The 22,105-nt window shown below is 34.6% G+C and overlaps 1 protein-coding gene across 7 annotated transcripts in view; it reads right to left on the reverse strand.

Annotated features, from left to right (window-relative positions):
* Wwp1 (WW domain containing E3 ubiquitin protein ligase 1) overlaps positions 1-22,105 on the reverse strand; it is a 105,298-nt gene that overhangs the window by 29,692 nt on the left and 53,501 nt on the right. For 5 of the 7 annotated variants that reach the window (XM_078016943.1, XM_078016944.1, XM_078016942.1 and 2 more), the window contains 6 exons: positions 14,803-15,169; positions 5,160-5,255; positions 3,295-3,469; positions 1,659-1,713; positions 1,479-1,563; positions 1,241-1,369 (listed from right to left, as the gene is read on the reverse strand). In XM_078016943.1, the coding sequence (XP_077873069.1) occupies positions 1,241-1,369; positions 1,479-1,563; positions 1,659-1,713; positions 3,295-3,469; positions 5,160-5,255; positions 14,803-15,169 (907 nt within the window). The remainder of the gene's footprint in view (positions 1-1,240; positions 1,370-1,478; positions 1,564-1,658; positions 1,714-3,294; positions 3,470-5,159; positions 5,256-14,802; positions 15,170-22,105) is intronic. The other 2 variants (XM_078016946.1, XM_078016945.1) reach the window with 1 other exon arrangement.

The following is a 22,105-nucleotide window of genomic DNA, read 5'->3' on the forward strand; positions in this document are numbered from 1 at the left end:
GGGGGAGGTAAATAACTTACAACTTCCTAAAGGGGGAAAAAAGTCTTATTAAGAGGACAAAGGATAAGGAGTGATATGGGGAGAGACTTTTGCAATTATGAAAAGAGTGTAGGGTTCATAGACAGTGACATTTGAGCAAAAACACAAAAAGAGAGGGCATAAGCTATATGTGTATTTAGAGAAAGAACATACCAAACAGAGGGAATAAAGGCTAAGATTCAGAGGTGGAAGCTTAAGATGTTCAAGGTATAGCTAGGTGGCCAATGGAGCTAGTTCAGAGTCAATGAGGAGAAAATAGAGATGAAGTTTAAAAGTTAAAAAGGATCAGATTCTACAAGGCCTTAGAAGCCATTTTAAAAACTGCTTTTTTACTCTAATTCACATGAAAATCATTGCCAGGAGTTTAGAGTCTAAGGAATGACTTTTTATTTAAAAAAAAAAAAAAAAAGTTTTCCTTCAATATAGAGAATAATATAACATCACAGAAGGTGTGAGTTGAAAGCAGAGAGAGCAAGGACCCTTATACTCTCCAGGTGACAGACAATGGTAAATAAACCAACATGGCAATATTAGAAGTAATAAGATATAGCTGGGCTCTAGAGATATTCTCAAGTTGGGAACAAAGAAGAAAGATGGAGGATGAGTGCTGGGAGACAGGTAGATGTGAAGAAATTTGCAAAAGACTTCTTATGACTGCTTTCATTTTCTTAATGATACAAAGACATAACACCTCAGAGTAAGGATGAAGAAGAGATCTATCCACTACTTCAGGAATCTATTTGGGAAATTCAGTTTTGTTCAATATCTCACCCTCATTTTGCAGCAGTATGATATAAGAGCTAAGAGCACAGATTCTGGAAACAGCTCTATTACTTGTCTTATAACTTGGTGGTAGGTATACTCGCTATACCTGTGTCCTTACTTGATAAAGAAGAATAACAATATCTACTCCAAACGCAAGAGAAAAATGAATATATATAAAGTGCTTGGGATAATCCTTGAATGTAGCAACTACTATGCATATATTTGTCAGTTATTTTATTATATATAATATAATGTAATTAAGGAATTCCATGCCAAATCTATTCTGGTACAGGACAGAACAAAGATAGGTATTTTATGACTTGTGCACATTTTCTTGAACCAAAAGGTAAAATTTGTTGCTAAACTGAGGCTACACTAGAGACTGGACCTCATGTCTTCATTAAGCAGCATTTAAGGAGAACAGGTTTTCACTTACACAGATGATTTCCCATTGCGAGGATCTTTGAATGTTGTTGTTCTTGTGTTATGATCCACAAAGTACCTAACACCTTCCCTAGTATATCTAATTTCCCAGCCTTCTGGCAGAGGTTCTTCATTCTGTAAGCTAAAAGAGAAAAGTTAAAATCACAAGGTGAATATTTTGTAAGGATTCAGGACTCACTGATTGTTATCTACAGATGCATGCAAAATGACTATAGTAAGTATAAACATACCCTTGAGTTCTGGGGTCTTCCCATTGGGTTGTTTTTGTATTATGATTCACAAAATAAACCCTGTCTGTTGAATCCACTCTTTTTTCTAAAAATTAAATAAATAAAGTGAGCATAGCATTTAATAAGTATTTGATATAGACATATCTTACAGACATTTTTACCAACGTCATATCAGCTTACCCCAGCCTGGTGGCAAAGGTCCATATGGGTCATTTTCTGCAGCTAACATTGAAGCCTGATTGGAGAAGGGGTTGAGAGAAAAAAATCAAATAACAGCATTTTAACAGAAGAGCAGAAATAAGCCAAGCACTTGGCAGAATCTATAATTCTTAAAAAATTTAATAAAGATGAAGATATGTATATCAATTTCAAGACACAGAGTTCTAAATACGTCGTTAAGAGCAGCCTATCAACTGATAAGCTTTTTAGGTTTTTACTAAAACAATTTAGAAATACTACACTGATATCGGTATCTCCTAGTCCTTCTATAATCATCTATAAGGGTGAGATGAGATGGTCAAAGAGCACATAAATGATGTTTAAATGAGGCAATATTATTTGTTTAAAAACACAACAACTATCACAGTACTCTTTAAAATAAATGTCCTTTAATAAAGCCAATATTAAACTCCAGATTCATCTTTATAGAAATGAACTTTTATTTTTACTTAGTATTTTTATATATTCAAACATTTAAAAAAACTTTTCCATGTATGCTTATGATTGCAACTAAAAATATGTTCTGAAGAAAATGTATGATCTCTTAAATTCTAAAAGAATATAAAAATAATAACCTGAAAAAAATTTCCTAATGATAAAGTATATTGATGGATATTTTTTATTCTTTTCACAGATATTGCTAGTTGTACTCCATGAGCATTTTTACTCCTAGCTAGGTAACCAACCCACTGTTTTGTTTGAGATAGCAATGTATCCATAAGAAATATTTCATTCCCTGTTTCAATCCCTTAGTTGAATTGGTAAAGTGACAAATTCTGGCTACTGAGTATAGGCAGAAGGTCGAGGGTATGCCTCACTAAACAGGCAAGAACTTGCTACATAAAACCCAGCTAAAACAATTCCCCTTTCCCTTTCTTCTTGCTTAACTGTGGGAGTGAGGGTCAGAAGGCAGCAATTCCATATGTTCAAACAAACAGGCATGATGCATAATAAGGATGGGTGAACTAAAAGGCAGAGAGTAATTGGGTACTTTACGGCACTACTAAGCCAATGCAGTATTCCTCTTAAACTCTTACCTGAGATTTGATGTTCTACTGTGATAAACCTCTTTTTTTTTTTAGTTGTAGTTGGACACAAGACATTTATTTATTTTTATTTTTATGTGGTGCTGAGGATCAAACCCAGTGCCTCAAACATGCAAGGCAAGCGCTCTACCACTGAGCCACAACCCCAGCCCCTAAGCCCCTAAACCTCAGGCCTTTTAAGGGAATTTCTGTTACTTGTAGAACATACTTCTGATACATAGTTAATACTTAATTCTGCCTTGTTTCACCCAAGGTTCATGCACACAGATAGGTTCCATAAATGAACAAGATAAATTCACACAGTACATAATTTCTTATTTACAAAGTACGAGTTGAGCATTCCTATTCAAAACTCTGAAATCTGAAATGCTCCAAAACCTGCAAAAATTTTGAATGCAAAATTTACCAAAAAAAAAATCTTATTTATTAAAAGACTGACTAGGAAATACCTTGAAATACACTATATAACATTTTAGAAAATAACTAAAGTACAAAAAGAGCAAATGCCTGAGAGAAAAAGTTGAGTTAACATCCTATAATTTGCTAATTACCGAATAGAGGTATCGTTGATTAAACTGTTGCATAGCTCCCTGCAATTGGTTCCGCTGAGATTGCCACTGTTCAAAATTTCGAACAGACTCCATGGTAGGCCGCTGCCATGTTGTTGTTCTGGTGTTATGATCCACATAATAAACTCTTCCACGATCATCAACTCTTCTTTCCCAACTACCACAAATAAAAACAATAAAAGAAAATAAAATACTGTGGGCATCGTGGCACATGCCTATAATCCCAGCTATTTAGAAAGTTGAAGCAGGAGAATCTCAAGTTCAAGTCCAGCCTGGGCAACTTAGTGAGATCTTGCCTTAAAATAAAAATTTAAATAATTGATGTAGCTCACTGCACAAGACCCTGAGTTTAATGCCCAGTACCACACAAACAAGCAAATGAAAAAAAGAAAAAAAAAAGAAATAACAAAAAAGGAAAATTTTTAAATTTTAATACTTCACTCAGAATGATTTAAAATCATAAAATTTTAATCTTTAAAAAATCTATGAAACTATATAATATTTTAGCTATAAAATATTTGTCATTCATTTACCATTCCATAACTAACATAATTTCTAAACACTGCCTAAAAGAGAGATCATTGATTTAACAGTTTCAATCCTACTACCCTTTCTCCCCCACTTTTTTTTCTTTAATAAGCATTTACTGAGAGTGCTTAATGTACACCAAGCAATCTGCCTTGTGATCACTGCCTATATCAGGATATTAAATGAACTGAACCCTTTTTGTTGCTTCTTAACTAGCCCTCTGCTGTCACACTGCTGTCAGTTATCTTCTTGAACTGCAGTTGAAATCATTCCATTCCACTTAGCACAGCTCTTTTGTATGACATACAAATGAACCCATCTACTTTTTCAGCCTCACTCCCCTGAGAACATTCAAGGGCTCCCTGAGAGTCAAAGTCACTACTTCCTGCTGGTTCCAAGAGTGTTGTGTTTCACACTGTCATTCTTTTATATTCCATGAGAACAGAATGGCCTTCCCTATTCCTCTACCAACCAGAATTCTATTCAGGCTCCATCCAGGGTTCAGTGCATCTCTCACCTTTCCCACACATCTGTCATTAAGTATACTATAACTATTTCAGAATCCTTTCAAAAACCAATTCTAAATTCTTTCCATAAGCTTATTACTAAAACTAGAGTAAAGTCAAACCATTTATATACACAGTTCTCCATAGATAGTAATCTAACCTATGTTATATCAAAATATTTAATGACATAAGAGATAATAGACTAGTTCAAAATAATGATCTAGAAAGATGACTATAAGTGAACTTGTATTACATTATAGAGGGTTTTAATAAAAAAATTATTACATATTAAATAATGTTGAAGCTTCTAGGCTATCTTTCAATGTCATGCCCAAACTGCATCCTTACTAACTTTTTAATTCTTCTATAATATTTCATAATACTGCACTGATAGCTATTTGAATTATACATTCCCCGCTAAACATTCTGCCTATGCTTAAAATGTTTTTTGTCCTTGATAATCAAAATATCTAGTCCTTCCAGATTTCATTTTGACTTCCATATTTTAAAAAAATTCATTTTAGTATCAAATAAGATATTATCATACCTTATTTGATACTAAAATGAACTTTATATTTCAATAACAAACCAAAAGTTCATTTTAATTATGACAGGATCATCACATTATTGTCATTCATTTAAACCCACTGATAATATAACATTGGTTTTATTTCACTAAAACTACTATCCAAACTTTAAGCAGCTACTGTCTTTATCTTTAGAGCCTAATACACTCTATATTGTATTAAATAAATGTAAACATTACATGTATGAAAAAAGTACAACTGAAAATACATTAAGATGCTACACTACCCTGGAGGTAAAGGTTGTGGTCTCTCCCAGGTAGTAGTTCTTGTGTTATGATCCACATAATACGTTCTACCATGAGGATCTTTTCTCTGTTCCCACCTTTAATAAAAATACAAAAACAAAAACAAAAGTAAACAACAACATGTTAAGACAATCTGAAAATTTCCTTACAATCAGGAAAATTACAAGCTTTACATATATAAAAACATATTTGTTTTCTCAAGTATTAGTGCTTCTTTAACTTCTTAATTATTCCCTCTTCATAATAGTATTGGAAACTCAAATAGTAATTACAGTTATAGTTATGAAAAGGGTGTAATGCCTAAAACTTTTAAGTTACTTATTTTCAAAATTATACATCATCAGAAAACAAACAAAAAAATCAAGAGTACCACTTCAGCTTAATATCAAACCCAAGGCACAAATTCATTAATATTCATTTTACTTTTGATTTCAAAAATACATAACTGTGAGTCTGTAGCAGAAAAATCTTAAAGGAGTAAGTAGTGATAATGATACATGAAAATTCTTTCATCTTTGGCATATAGTATCTCATTGTTCACATCCATCCTGCTCTTGTTTCTAATAGGGCTTTGAATTTATGGATATCACAGTTTTATCTTTTTCCTGTTCTACTTCAATCTCTCATTTGCCCTACTCCGATGTTCCGTGGGATCTGTTTCTTCTTCTCCACTCTTAATGTGAGAGGAGAAAAAAATAAAAAACCTGATATTTCTGAGCTTAACCCTCTTGTTTTCAATTTTAAAGTAAAACAAATTGAAAATACTTTCCTTTCTCTTAAACACAGAAACCTCACCAACAGAGAAAAAGTTCTTAAATTATTTTCCAAACATAATCTTTATACACTAAGAGCATACATATTAAGGCTATTCCCTACACTAGGATATACCTACCGACTTACACACTTAAAATTACATATATTACACAAAAAAATTTCAATCCACACCTCAGTCACAAAATGTTGAGTAACTATGAACAACAAAGATCTCCAAGTTCATAATCACTCAGAATCATACAAGTTATTAAACTTATCTATTAAAAAACACTGTGATATAAAATCCTATCTGAATATTCGTGCTAGTCTGCACAACCAAAATATAGATATTCTGTATAAAACGTTTCACTAAAAATACATAACCTGAATCTTCAGATTAACTTCAATTGTTTCTTTTAATAAAAAGTTCATGGGAGCCCAGTGTGGTGGCACATACTTATAATCCCAGCAACTTGGCAGGCTGAGGCAGGAGTATCGCCAGTTTGAGGAATGAGTAACTTAGCAAGACCCTAATAAGCAACTAAGTAAGACCTTGTCTCAAAATTTTAAAAAATTAATAAATAAAAAGGGCTGGGGATGTAGCTCAGTGGTAAAGTACCCCTGAATTCAATCACCACCCCCAAAAAAAACTCAAATTTTTAAATTTCATGGGAAGAAAGAATTTATATAATTTACATGATTTTATAATTTATATAATTCATTTTAAAGGCATTTCAGGAAGACCGATAACAGAAAAGCGAGCTATGTATCTATATAAAAGCTTAACTACCAAAAATAAATGAAAACCTAAAAACTTGATTTAATTTCAAGAGCTTCCCAGTAATAATGGTACTATGCTATTTTTAGGTAGTAGTTCCCAAAATTAGTCCTTAAATTGTTATTGCTGTTCTATAGCAACATTCCCTGGTTTCAACTCTTTTTACATAAATACACTTTACTGGCTGGGCATGGATGGCACATACTTGCAATCCCTGCAACCTGAGGCAGGAGGATCACAAGTTCAAGGCCAACCTTAGCAATTTAGGAAGACCCTGTCTCAAAATTTAAAAAATAAAATAAAAAGGACTGTGGATATAGCTCAGTGGTGAAGTGCCCCGGATTCAATCCCCAGTACCAAAACAAAACAATAACAACAACAACAAAATACCCTTTATTATTTTAAGTCTAGCTTAATTTTATTCAAAATTATATAAACTTTCACATAATTTAATACACACCTTCATAATTATATGATTATATATACTTCACATAGTTTAAACAGTCTATTATAGACTATTGAACCCTTTGTGAAAATACCACCTACTCTCTTTTGTTTCATTTTCCCCTCACATTTTCAAATGTTTTAGTCCATCTTTCTGGTGTTTACCTCTTTTTCTTATGAATATGCTTAACTTCTAGTACGACTTAATTTTAAACATAAGTACTAACTACTCACCATGACAGATGAAGCTTTTCAGGTTGGTTTCCTGAACAAACATACTGACTACTTCCTAACTGCTTCAACCATATACATGTATTGTGCCTTTTCTCACAGTTATTATTACATCTATATAGACTCTTGATAGTTAAACTATGGAACCTACCATGACTTCTTTAAAAAAACAAAAACAACTCTTAGCTAGAATACCTGTACCCTCTCATTGCCTTATTTTCTACATAGTTGTTTAACCACAAACACTTGTATAGTTGAGTAAATGTCCTGTTGGAATGTTCTAACAAGACCCACTGCCTGGTGCCATCTTCTCTTTACCATGATGCTGACATTCCTTTCACTCCTCTCCTGGCAGACTGGTGTCTTATTTCTTAGGGAACTAAGGCTGACTCACGTTTCTCCAAAATCCAGTGGTGACAGTGAAAGACCTGAGATTCATGAAGAAACACAGGTCTTAGTTTCCTAATAAAGAAGACATTGGAAATGAACTTCTGGAAATCCAGGATATCTGAAAATGCATTAACTGTATGTACACATCAACAGTATAGCTGGACACAAAATTCTAAGCTAGATATAATTTCCTTCAACATTGATTCTGGTTCCTTGTCCACTAGCTTCTATATTGATTCTGACAAGTCTGATGCCATTCTGATATGAAACTTGCCATCTTTATCCTTTTGTTTTTAATTTTTGGAATGTTTAGAAGCAATAATCCTGGCTGCAGAGAGAATTAGGTGTTAACTTTTCAAACTAACTTTCAATTACTCTTTCTGTTTATAATGTTATCTTCACCACCACCTACTAAGGATCAGATGCTACCAATTCCTGAACCTTCCAGAAGTACCAATATACAGATTGGCTGTTCTCATTGACAAGCCAGAATTCAGCTCTCTTGGGTTTGCTCCAGATTACTTCGACCTCATGACAGACTTTGAATAGAAGCATACACATAAGCTATTTCTATATTCCTGATCCTCAGACACCATGAAATAAGGTGTTGTTCTAAAATACTGAATCTTGGAGTAATCTGTTACACAGCAATAGACAGTTAAGGAAGAACTATATATTTAGCCCATAAGTACCAAAAAAGTTTGGCCTTTGTTTAGCTCACCAAGTGTACTAACAGAACCCAGCACTGAATCTGCTACTTTCAAGACGTTTAAATGTTAACTAAATATTTGGTGACTGTGTGATCTATCTGTAATGACATGGTTATATGACCAAGTTTTAAAAATTAAAAAAAAAAAAAACAGAATATAGTAAAATATGAAACAATTTTCTGAAAATAATTCTGCAAGTATATGCAAAATAATAATGTATATATCTATTCTCTATTGTTTTTGCCTTCTTTAATCTTTCATTATAGAACCTGCAACTACCTGACATTATTAAGTAAGTTTTTAACATAAGTCACTGCCTGTTTGCTTGCTGAACCACACGTTCCACAGAACAACGGGTTTTCCTGTCTGTACACACAAGGCCTATCACCTGCCTCAGAGAAGGCTCTAAAATATTCTCTGCCATAATAAATATACAGATACCACTCTGGTTAGTAAGCTTAAGGATTACTAATGTTTTTTTGCATAAATTAAATATTTTAGTCATTAATTTTATAATCAAAAACAATTTAAATATGAGGGAAAAGTAAACCAAGCCTTCCATGTACTTACTGGGCTATGAAACCATTTTCTAAGTTAACTGCAACCATTTCTAATTAACATTGAACAAATATTCAATAAGCACTTACATTCCAAGTCACTTTATTTTTTCCAAAAGAAGGGATCACTTTCAGATTTCAGTGTCTGTGTTCTAAATAGAATTCATCGCTGGCTGGGAATGTAGCTCAGTGGTAGAGCACTGGCCTAACAGGAGTAAAGCCCTGGATTCTATTCCCAGTACCAAAAAAGAAAAAGTCAAAGCAAGATGATTTCTCTATATGCTTTTAGACAGGCAAGTATTCTGAACTCCTGTGTGCTCTTCCAGGTGGGCTCCTGAGGTCTGAAGCCTCAAATAATCAAAGAGGATGCTAATTTTCTGGCACCATCCATTGTTGACATAGGTTTGTCTCATTAGAAGTTCAATTACCTCTTGAGAGTCCCTTCAAGTTTCATTCTTTCTCTGAAATCACTAGACCAAATGCTGTATCTCTGGACTTTCATCTTAGGATTTACTTTGGGGAGCTTATCCGAAATATCTTTGGAAGAATCAAGGGCAAAGTGTCCGTATATATCTCTCTCTCTCAGTGCTGGAGATCAACTCAGGGCATGCAGTATGCTAAGTACCCTCTCTAACCACGGAGCAACACTCCAGATCCTAGCTTTAATCTATTTTCTTGATGAAGTCTTGCCCAAGAAAATGATGAGCCACACTGGCTTTTGGTGTCTGGTAAATGTTTTGGGGGAGAACATACAGATATTTATCTCTGGCATTGTGCTTATGATACTTAATATTTTGGAAATGTTTAACTTATTCAGTTTTGCAAGACTGTAGAAGCTGGCCTTGAATTTGTGATTGCCCTGCCTCAGCCTCCAGAGTAGCTGGGATTACAGGTGTGCATCACAGTACCTGGTTTTATGTAGTAGTCACATGAAAAAGAGAAAAACTCCTGCCCTGCCCCCTACACTTTGCCTGAGGATTACTGGGTATGCTGTGTACCCAGTTGCCTTCTGCCGACATTTTAAGGTTGGGTGTGGTGGCACGTAATCCAAGCAACTAGGGAGGCTGAGGCAAGAGAATTCCAAGTTTGAGGACAGCCTGGGCAACTTAGTGAAATCCTGACTCAAAAGTGAAAAATAAGAAGGTCTGGCAATACAGCCCAATGGTATAGTGTCCCTAGGTTCAAACCCCAGTAATGTATGTGTGTTGGGGAGTGCGGATAGTGGAATCTCAGGACGAGAATTCCTAGCCCACAGGGAAGAAGCCTGGCCAATTTCACTAACTATCCAGAGAATCCTACATTCCATCTCCCCCCATCCCCTTTGGTAAAAAACTTAGTGACTGGTAAAGAACTGGTTTTACAAATGGGGCAGAGACTAGTGCTTTCACATAAAGCACAACTCAAGTTATTCTCTTTCCTACATTGCCAATTTCTGCCTCCACTCCTTATCAGCAGATAGATCTTTAAGTCTCTTCCATTTTATAAAATAGAACAAAAACTACCTCCAGGTTCTGTGATTTTTTGACCACTTATATCAAGCTTTCCTCTTTCACTGTATCACCCTTCAAGAATTTTCTATCCCATTTCCTCCTCTTTTCTTCATTCCCAAATGACAGTAATCTGAATACAGCTCTCATTATTCCCTGAGACAACTTTGCTAACAAGATTAACAATAAATAACCTCTTTGTAATTATATTCATTGGGTGTTCTTCAGTTCTTCCTTTAAGTTTTCAGTAGTCCTCCATCTCCTGCCATGCCCTGACAGAACCCAGGGCCAGTGCATGCTCTTCCATCCACTGAGCTACCCTATGCCCTTCTCCCCTTTCAGCAGCTTTTGACCTCAATAACCATTTCTTTCACTGGCAATTACAAGCCTGATCTTTTGCCTAATTACTCCGTCAAAATCATTTAATGGAGCACTAATTCACTTATTTAAAAATTAAAAAATAAGTCCAGTGGAAAGAAAATAGTCAATAACACATAAATATGTATCATGTAGTAATTTTAAGTGTTAAAAAAATACAGATTACATATAGCATGCAGATTAAAAGCCCCCTACTCAAAAGAGTTTGAACTAATTCTATTTATAATAAGTTTTAGACCAGGGAAAACGAATTTACAGTAGGGAAAAAATATGGAATACTGATTGCCTCAAAAGGGAGCTTGAGACAATTTTTTGAAGTGATGGTAATATTCTATGTCTTAATAAGGATTTATCAGAGTTTACATTTATTAAAATTCATCAAAACAGTACATGTGACACTTGTACTTGTCCTTCTATGTAAACTTCACCCAAAATTGTTAAGCAAATACTGAATTCTAGAGTTAATGATATGCATGCTGAAGTACTGAGGAGTAAAATATACTGATATGTACAACTTAATAGAAACACATTTTAAAATTGGATATGCTGGGCATGGGGGTACACACCTGTAGACCCAGCTACTTGGGAGGCTCAGGCAGGATAACCTCAAGTTCCTGGGCTAGCCTGGGCAACTTAATGAGACCCTGTCTCAAAATAAATAGAAAGGTCTAGGGATATAGCTCAGTGGTAGAGTGCTTGCCTAGCATGCATGAGGTACTGGGAAGGAAGGAAGGAAGGAAGGAAGGAAGAAGAGGGAGGGAGGGAGGGAGGGAGGGAGGGAGGGAGGGAGGGAGGGAGGGAGGGAGGGGAGAGGGAGAGGGGGGAGGGGAGGGGAGGATTGATTAGGTGGATAAAGAGATATGAGATAAAACAAGTCCTTAGGCAAGGTCATGCCTGGCAGAAACACTTAAATGCCACCACCAGGCTAGAATACTCGACTTCAGGATACCTCCCTGGTATATGCCATGTGGTAAAAGAGTAACTGGATGCCCTATAAACACAACACTGCCTCTTCATTCTCTTGCCCCAGGTCCAATGCTCTATTCATTATTTCAATCAAATACACCATCACTCAGCTGCCTAAATACTATTCAGGGACAGAGAAAGACCCAAAATCTATTTTTAATCTCTCTGAAGGAGTAATCCAATACTAATACACTTGTCTGCTTTTCCAGACCTGTGCTTTTAGTAAGATTTTGAAACATGGAATGTTTCATTTTACCTATGTATCTCTATATAAAAAGAAGCAAAATTAAGTCTGGGGAGTAAAGAATTATTTAACAAGAGAACTTGAAGCACCAGTTCTCAAACTGGCTATAACATTCTCACAAAGTCTTATATGCTTGTAGCTAATTAAATAACCTGGTAAATCACCAGAGAGGAAACACAAGAACTAAGATTTTTAAGCAAAAAAGGGATGATGATATAAAGTTGAAATTTGCTGTCTCAGGGTTACACAACCAAGTACTGTCTATGCCAGAAGAATCCATCTGCTCCCACTCTTTCTACTCTTGTACTTCCCCAAGGCTCATTACTAAGACCCATGTTAATACCACCTTAAAAGACTAGCATCTATCTCACTTCAAGTTCCCTTAAAGTCTCTCGTGGATTAATTGTTTTTAAAATTTTTTTGATCATGGCTTACAGAGTAAGAAATATATTTTACATAATTATCTCTATGTATACTAGGTTGCTATTTATCCAGATTTAATATACATAAGCACATGAGAAAAGCAAACTTTCTTATTCTAGACTATATTGATTTATTTCATTATAATATCCTATTAATGGGCTGCAAACCACAACCTGAAGTTCATTTAAATTACTGCAAATTTCCCTAATAAAAAGACTATAAAATAGTAGCTACACGTGTACTGAAGCATTTATTTGGCTCCCACAGATTAGGTTTATGTACTTGCCGTTTTGAACTGGAATGCTTTCTTACTTCATTTATAAAACAGGCTGGCTGCTACTCTAACTTGCCTTCTTAACTCCCAATCTGTTCATAATCACTTAAAGAATGATCTTAGTAAAATGAAAATATGACCATGCTACTCTCTGCTTAAAATTGTTTAATATTTATTCATGGTTTTCCAGAAAAGCTATCAAACCCTTAGCAAACATACAAAATTCTTCACAGGACTGTTTACTCTTCAACATTATATTCCTTCTTTCCACAAATGCTTAACATGATCTACAACAAAACATTAATTCCTGGGTTCGATATATACATTTCATAGATGCTAGTGATCTGAAATATGCAAATGGCTCTTCTGAGAATGGAACTTTTTACACTTGTGCCAATTACTTGATTGCTTAACTCCTACTCTTCTTTCAGAAATCCACTAAGGGGTCATCTCTTCCAGAAAGTATTCACTGGCCTCAAGAGCATCAGTTACTCTTCCTATCCCAACTCTGCTATGCTCCTTCCCAGAGCATCCTAAACGTACCTCTAGCATAGCTTTAAAATAAACTGTACAGTCACTGATTTTTGACAGTAAGAACTTCTTCTATATTTATATCACAATACACACAAGAAATAAGGATAAAAAGCTACAGAAGATACAAACATAAGAAAAGAGATTTTTGAGGGAAAAAAAATGGAAGATAATGTATAGTCAGAAGTGCTTACAAGAAACACAAGAAGGAATCTCCAGAAAGCAGCTGAAAATCAGCTCAGAGAAAGGTCTAGTTAGACATTATGAATAAAGTGCTACGAGAGTACTAGTTCTACATGCATGTGCATGCACACACACATACAATAACAACAAAGGCTTAAACCGCATACAGTGAGCAAAAATCACACATGCCAGTAAAGAGCACTAAGAAAAAATGGTTCCAAAGTAGGAAAGGAGTCTGAGCATAATTACATAAGAAAATGAGGTCATTAAAGTACTTAGAGACCTCTAGAAGGGTAGTTTAAACAGCTATGAGTTGACATTCTGTCCACTATAAGATGTTTTGAAAACACTGTCTATACTTTTGTTACAGCACAAACTACATTATATGTACACATTTTCAAATCTGGACCTGTAAATAACCTTTTTGAATATAAAAATAATGAATGATTAATATTAATGTCATCAGAGCCAAGACTGAAAAAATTAAAAAAAACACCTAAGTAGCCAGGCACTGTGGCACATGCCTGTAATCCTAGTGACTTGGGAGGCTTTAGGCAGAAAGAATACAAGTTCAAGGCCAGTCTCAACAAGTTAACAAGGCTCTAAGAAACTTAGCAAGACCATGGTCTCAAAATAAAAATTAAAAAGGGATGGAGGGGTATAACTCAGTGGTAGAGCACCTTTGGAATCAATCATCAGTACCAAATAAGAAGAAAAAACAACCTACTGATATAGAAGAGATCACCAAATGGAACACACATACAGAATACTCTTAAAGAAAATTATGGGGAACTGAATAATTATAGAGGGAAACTTAAAGGAGATTATGAATTACTAAGCTTCAATAAAAATCAGTTTGTAATAGAGCCAGTTGTTGGGATTACATAACTGTAACTGTCACCAGCACTCAATATTAAGGGAAAAAAGAAAAAAAAAAGACTAGTTGTTCTCAAGTGTGACATCTGGAGAGTAGAACACTGAGGTTATTACAGTGTTATGGTCACTTTCATGAAAAAGTCAAAATCAAATCAAATTAACATCAGTTTTCTATTTTTCCCTTCATATCATGTATACTTTAACTAGATGAGCAATTGTTCTTAGTTCCAGAAAGTACTTGTGCTTGGCATAAATAAATAGTAAAAATCAGATTCCAACTTAGGATTTCAAATTACTGAACAACAGAAACATTTAATATACATATTCAGTAGTCACATATCACCAAAAAGTTAGTACTTAAATGGAAGTCAAACTAAAAAAAAAAAAAATTTAACATACCCTGATGGCAAAGATTCTGTGTTGGCATTTCCAGACTGCTGCCGTACAGATTCCACACACCCATCTGGCTGCCTTAATTTGTCAAAAGCAGAACTATTTCCAGAATTAGAGGAGTCAGGGTCTAAAATGCTCCTAGCTTCAGATCCCAATTCTGTACTGACAGAAGGAACACATTCACTGTGTTCTGAGGAAACCATACTCTCTTGTATCTCTTGATCAGGAGGATCTTCAATGGTACTGCTAGTGTAATTTGAAGTCAAGGTGGTTTCTTCAGATGCTAATTGAGTACCCATGGCAGAAGCATTATCAGTTGGTGCAGGTGAGGATGATTCTCGATTAACTGAGAAGGGAAAATTAATAAGATGATCTAGGAAGTAAAGACAAAGCACCTAATTACGTAATCAATCAATTACACTGTATCAGAACATAATTCAGACTGAGCAATAAGCAATACAGCAGGTACTGATGAAAATAAAGAGGATTATACTTTCCAAAGCTCTCATTTTAGAAAAAAATAATAAATAATCAAATTAAAAAGTATACATAATCAACTTCAGGAAAGAGAAACCAACATTAGGATAATAAATATTCCCTCCAAATTATCTATTCTAAAAGACAAAGTCTAAAAGGGCTATATAAAAACTTCAAAATGATCCCTTTCAACCTCTTTTCTTGTATACAAATGGTAGCTATCATAAAAACCACTTTTTGCCTATAGGGAATATATAATGGTATTAATTCTTAAAATAGTACAATAGGAAACTGTAAAAAGATCCATGAACCCATTTGCTTTCTGAAGAAATAACCCTGTACTGAGACTGGTATACTGGTGAGTAATGGTGATGTAATTTCCATAAGTTTCATTTTAAGTTTAATGATCCATTTTCAACTATGTATCATATAAAGGTGAGTCAATTAAAATTGCAAGGAAAATAGATTACTGAACAAAACCTGTCAGAGTGGTCCACCTCAAAGTTCTAATGGAATTGATATAGGAAGATGTAATTAGGCAAGTGAAATAAATCTTCAGGTAGTTTTTAAAAGAAAAAATAAGACTTAATAGTGGAAAAAAAGAAGAGTACATTACTCAAGGAATCAAATGTGAAACAACAGAATAAATCAAGTGCTGTACCAAATATGGAGGAGAGAATGGCTTAGGGAAATGGAGTGAAGACAACAGTGAAATATGAGAGAGAAAATATCTACAGAGCTACTCCATACCCAACACTGTTAAGGTATCATGGAAAAACACAAAGACACTATTCAGAGAAAGACTTAGTTCCCAGGTCTGCTTTATGATGTTTACTTAAAAACAATATTTCCTTCGATTTTCCACAAAATTAAAAAAAAAGGATTATCAGTGATCTTTCTGAAGCAAAATAACATTAAATGGAAACAGGAATATTTAAGGAAAGATGTAATTCTGTCCAAGAAGAAACCTTGGTGCATACTTCAACATAGCACATGAAACAAAAATTGTTAGAAACAGAGGAAGAAAATTAAATGGAAACTTTACCAGTCACTCAAGGCAAAACTTCTCTCCCATATGTAATTGAACAAGTGCTCTCAATTCTTCTTCGTCTTTACCAATACACTCGAGATCACAATTTCTTGCTTACACTATTATAAAAGCCTCCTAATTATTTGCCTACCTCTTGTCTTTTCCAACTACAGTCCATTCTTCCAACAGAAGTAATCTTTTTAAAACATTTAACAGATCTCCTTGTTTGCCTGAACAAACATGCCATCAGATTCCAACTGTAGCCAGGCACGGTGGCCCAAGCCTGTAATCCCAACAACTACGGAGGCTGATGTAGGGTGATCTCAAGTTCAAGGCTAGACTCAGCAAATATGCAAGGCCCTAAGCAACTTAGCAAGTCCCTTTCTCAAAACAAAAAATAAATAAGGGCTAAGGATGTGGCTCAGTGGTTAAGTGCCCCTGGTTCAATCTCCAGTACCAAAAAAGATTCCCATTGCAAGCAGAATAAATATGAAAATACTGCAAAGTTTTTACCAAAAGCTAGTCCACAGCTATGCCTGACTTCTTATGAATACTTTATAACAGGTTTCTTCTCATGGTTCAAAGTCCATGCTCACTTAACCTTTAGCAAGGCAGTCCTTGAACACCTTAATTAATGATGCACATGCCCACTCACTCCAGACTGCATATGATTCTTTTTTCTCATGTTTTGAAATTATTTGTTTTTATTATTTCTCATTAAGTTTGGAGTGAAAAGGCTTTGTCATACTTGTTCATTTTGTATTCCCAATAGCTAAAAAAAATGCCTGACATATGTAAGCAATAAATATTTACTGAATTAATAAATTAAAGACAAATCACAAAGGCAAAACTAAACATACCTGTCTCAAAACTATGCAGATAACAAACAGTGCATTAGAAGAAACATTAATAATATGAAAGATCTAATAACCTAAATCAATATACTTGATCTAAATTTGAGTTAAAAAAGCAATCACAAATATTTGTATAATATGTATAACTATACATAGTTTACTTCAATTTGCTTAGAGGATTAAAAAATAATTATTAAGTTAAAAGAATATGAAAATGAAATCACAAACTTTAGAGGAATTAATGACAAACATCTATGTCAAATGTTATTGGACATGGTCAAAGAAGTACCCAAGAATATAAGAAAGAATGGTAATAAATAATCTTACAATTCAATTACAGAGCCAGGGGAGAAACAAACTGGTCAAAAGAAATGAATCAAAAACTGACAAAACAGACCAGAACTTCCTAAACCACCTAATAGGAATCAACTGGGATCTTACTGAAAAAATTGTATCTCAGTTCCCACCCTAGACTTAAAAAAAACTCTAGGGGAAAGCTGTAGAAAAGGTCCTGGGAGTCTATATTTTAAACAAATGCATCGGATGACTTTCTGAATCAGCAAAGTTGGAGAAATCATGAAATATAGCTTGCCAAGTTTTTTTAAAAAAAGAAAAATTTAAGAAGACCAATCAAGGTAGAAATGGAAAAGGTGACAAAAGAACTAACACCATTTACCTTAATGGCACTAGGCTCAGAGAAGTTTTTGAGAAAATTGTATAAGCCTTTAATGAATAGATGATTTCCATGTTATTTAAAATGTTAAAAGAGGAGAGAAAAAGAAGAAGAAAAGGGGAGCTTTCCAACATTCTATAAAGGTAATATAATTCTTTCAAAACCTTAACTGAACAGCAGCAGCCAAGAAGACTACAGAGCAACATCATATATAAATAAATTCGACAATGTTCAATATTAGGGAATTATGTTAAGAAATCTATGTGTTAACAGACTGTAAGATAAAGGCCATGCGATTATTTTTCAAACAAACCCAAAAGCATTAAATAAAATATTGAGGATATACTTGAGCAATCAAGGAAAAATCATGTATAACAATCTAGATTAACTATCATAAACCAATAGTAAGCATATATGTATCAAAGGTAAAACATTAGAAGAACTTCTATTAAAATTTTTAAAAAACTAAAATCAAAACAAAATAATAAGATCACAATCACGACTCAACTCGTTATTGTTGATTATATTTGACAACACATTAGGATTAGAAAAAGTTCTGATACTGGAAAGAAAATAGTAAAATCACATTTGTAAAGATTATTTGTAGAACACACAAGAAAACCAACTTTAAAGAAAACTAAAAAGCAGTTCTAAGAGGTTTTTTGTTTGTTTGTTTTTGTTTTGTTTTTTAAACTGGGCATAATGTTGCACACTTGTAATCCCAGAGACTTGTGAGGCTAAGGTATGAGGATTACAAGTTCAAGGCCATTGTCAGTGCCTTAGCAAGGCCTCAAAATAAAAAATAAAAGGACTGGGGATATTGCTCAGTAGAAAAGTGTCCCTAAGTTCAAAACCCAGAGAAATGGCAGGGAGGTATTTTCTAAAATAGAATGAATAAAGATTTTCAAAAGCTCTAGATTCAATATTTTTAGATAATAAAAATAATAATTCTCCTTAAAATATAAATGCTGGTACGGATACAGAGCAACAGGAATTCTCATTCCTTGCTGGTGGGAATGCAAAACAATACAGCCACCTTAGAAGACACTTTGCAGTTTTTTATAAAAACTAACCATAATCTTATCATATAATCCCCCTCTCTCACACCTCACCCCAATTGAGTTGAAAGCCTGTGCCCAAATGTGTACAGTAATTTTAATTCATAACTGTCCAAAACTTATCACAATCAAATTCGTTCAACAGGTGAATGGATAAACAAATTATGGTACACCCATATAGTCAACTATTATTCAGTGATAAAAAGAAATAGCAACCCTCAAAACACACCAAGAAACTTTAAATGCACATGGCTAAGTGAAAGGAGTCAATCTGTAAAGGCCACAAATGAAATGATTCCAACTATATGACATTCTGGAAATGGCAGTTCTTTGCAGATAGTAGAAAGATCAGTGGTTTCTAAGGTTTGGGGGAAAGATAGACTGATGATGAACAAGAATTTTGGAGTAATGAAAACTACTATGCATGATACTGTAATGATGGTGCATATATGATAATATGCATTTGTAAAAATGCCCATGAAACTGTTACACACAGAGTGAAACTTAATATAAACTAAGAACTTCAGTTAGTGACAATTTATTAATAATTCATTAATATGATCCATTAGTTGTAACAAGTATACCACAGTAATATATAATGCTAACAACAGGGATTATTCTGAATTAGATTCAGGGGGAATATGGGACTTCTGTATTCTCTGCTCATTTTTTCTCTAAATCTAAAACTATACTGAAATATAAAGTATATAAATTTTAAAAAACTAGCTAGAGACCATTTATTTCAATAACTCAACAAACACTTGTTAGCCAATACTACCAACTGGTTAAAAATAACACAATAATACCTTTGAATGGAGGGATTACTATTCATATATATCAGTGGTTCTCAACTGTTGTATGTGTATGGGGGGGAGGGGTTTCCCTGCACTGCCCCCCAGGAGACACTTGGTAATGCCTGGAGATATATTTGTCATAACTAGAGGGGAGGGTGATATTACTGGCACCTACTGATCAGTTTAAATACTCCTAAACACCCTACAATGTACAGGACAACCCCCAGTGACAAAGCATTGGCTAACTTGAAACGTTAATAGTGCTGAGGTCGACAAACTCTGACAAATATACACCCAGATACCTGGCAGTGTCCAACCTTGTGATGTTTATACAAAATAAACATCTGTTGACAAGTGGATATAACAAGGAATGAATAGATAAACTCACAAAGGAAAGGCAAAGAGAAATGAACGGAAAAAGGCCAGGATCATAGGCTCCCTGAAGGAAATATGGTGAATTATATGCAAGCAAATAATTAAAATATTATGTGATAGGTGTGATAGTACATTTACAAAACATCTCACACCTTCTTCATGAGATATAAGAACACATTTACCAATTTTTCTTTTAAGAAAAGGTGTCTTTCTATGTTGCCCAAGCTGGCTCCAAACTCCTGGGCTCAAGCCTCAGTATTCCAAGTAACTGGGACTACAGGTATACCACACACCCAAACTGACATGGTTTCTTAATGAACATATCCCAAATCTCACTTTCAGTCATTATGATTTCTGAAGTCACAAGACACACCTCCTTAATTTCATGTTTAATCTTTGAGAAGTTTTAGATGTATGATATATCCATTTCATGGATAAGCAGCTATCCTCATTCTAACAGGTCTTTTAGGTAAAAAAGACAAAGGTAGAAACACTGGAGGTGTCTGAATACCATAAACACTGGAGTGTCTGAATGTGCTGGCTCCCAAAGGCTAATATGTTTAGAAGCTTGGTACTCAGTGTAGCTCAGAGGATGAAGAACCCTCTAGAGGTGGCATCTAGAGACAGGAGATTGGGTCACTGGGGATGCTACTTTGAAGGGGTTAAAGGTGGGTCTTTTGAGACCCCAGTTGAGTTCCTGAGAAAGTGAGTCAGTATAAAAGAGCAAGCCTGACCTCTTAGTTTAGCCTGGTGATCTCTGGCTTCCTATTTAGCCTAGTGATCTCTCCCCTTTGTATGCACTTCTACCACAATGTCATCCATTCTGGCCTCTAGTCAGGGACTAGAGGCCAAATAAACAGGGCTACTTGCGCTGGAGATATAACTCAGCAGCAGAGCACTTGCCTAGCCCTGGGTTCAATCCCCAGTGTTGCCCCCTTCTTCTCCCAACACACACAAAAGAACAAATGGGGCTACTCAATCTTGAACTTTCAGCCTCCAAAACTGTGAACCAAATAAACTTTTTTTCTTTATAAGTTATCCAGACTGAGTTATTTTATCAAAGCCATACAATATAGACTATTATAGCATTTTTACTCCCATTTATAACTATGACATGAAAAACAGATATTTGCACATACATTGCAAGTTTCTTTAAAAGTTTATTCACACTTGAGAGAGAGGCTATGGTTATAAAGTGAACGGAACACAAGGGAGTCTCATGGTAATAGTGTGGGACTGGGGATGTAGCTCTGTGGTAAAATGCTTGCCTAGTATGCTAGAGGCCCAGTTTTCAACTCTCAGTTAACACCAAAAAAGAGGGGGGGAAGGTTAAAATGGAAGTTAAATTGTGCAGAACTACAGACAAACACACACATACACACAGGTAGTACAGGTAGAACCAGAAAATGTGAACAAGCTCTGTGGATGGTTATGTATGTCAAATTCTTGAATTTGATTTTGTAATGTAGTTATCCAAGGAGTTTGAAAAGATTACAACTCTCAATGTATTTAAAAAATTCTTCAGAATAAAAAACAAGAAGCCAAAAAAAAAAAAGTCCAGTAAATTTTATAAAATAGGTTCTGTCTGAAACTTACCATACTGAGTTCTGATCTATTAATAAAATAATAATATGTAGAAAAATTCAATTCACACTAAAAGTTAGGGGTATGAGAACAAATTGTAAAATATATACCTACCATTGTTCAAGGACTACAGTAGATGGTTTTTCCTTACTATTTCATTCAATCTTCAATACAGTCCTAGAAGGTATTTGAATAAGAGTAATAACCTCTTTATAAATGAAGGAGCTAAATTTTGAAGATTTCTCCAACATCACAGTTAACATGTTAGGTGACTGAGCTCAGTCCTGGCTGAGGCCAAATTTAATCTCTTTTTACTACATCACAACTGCTTCCCATTGCAGCCTAACATAACTACTAGTACACACAACCTGTCAAATGGATCCTCTTACTCAAGACTTGAAAGGAAAGGAAGGGGAAAACCCTGACTTACAATGCTGTGAAAAAATACTGTATGTCTTAAACTC

The sequence above is a fragment of the Ictidomys tridecemlineatus genome, chromosome 7 (assembly GCF_052094955.1).
Source record: "Ictidomys tridecemlineatus isolate mIctTri1 chromosome 7, mIctTri1.hap1, whole genome shotgun sequence".
Classification (NCBI taxonomy): Eukaryota; Metazoa; Chordata; class Mammalia; order Rodentia; family Sciuridae; genus Ictidomys; species Ictidomys tridecemlineatus.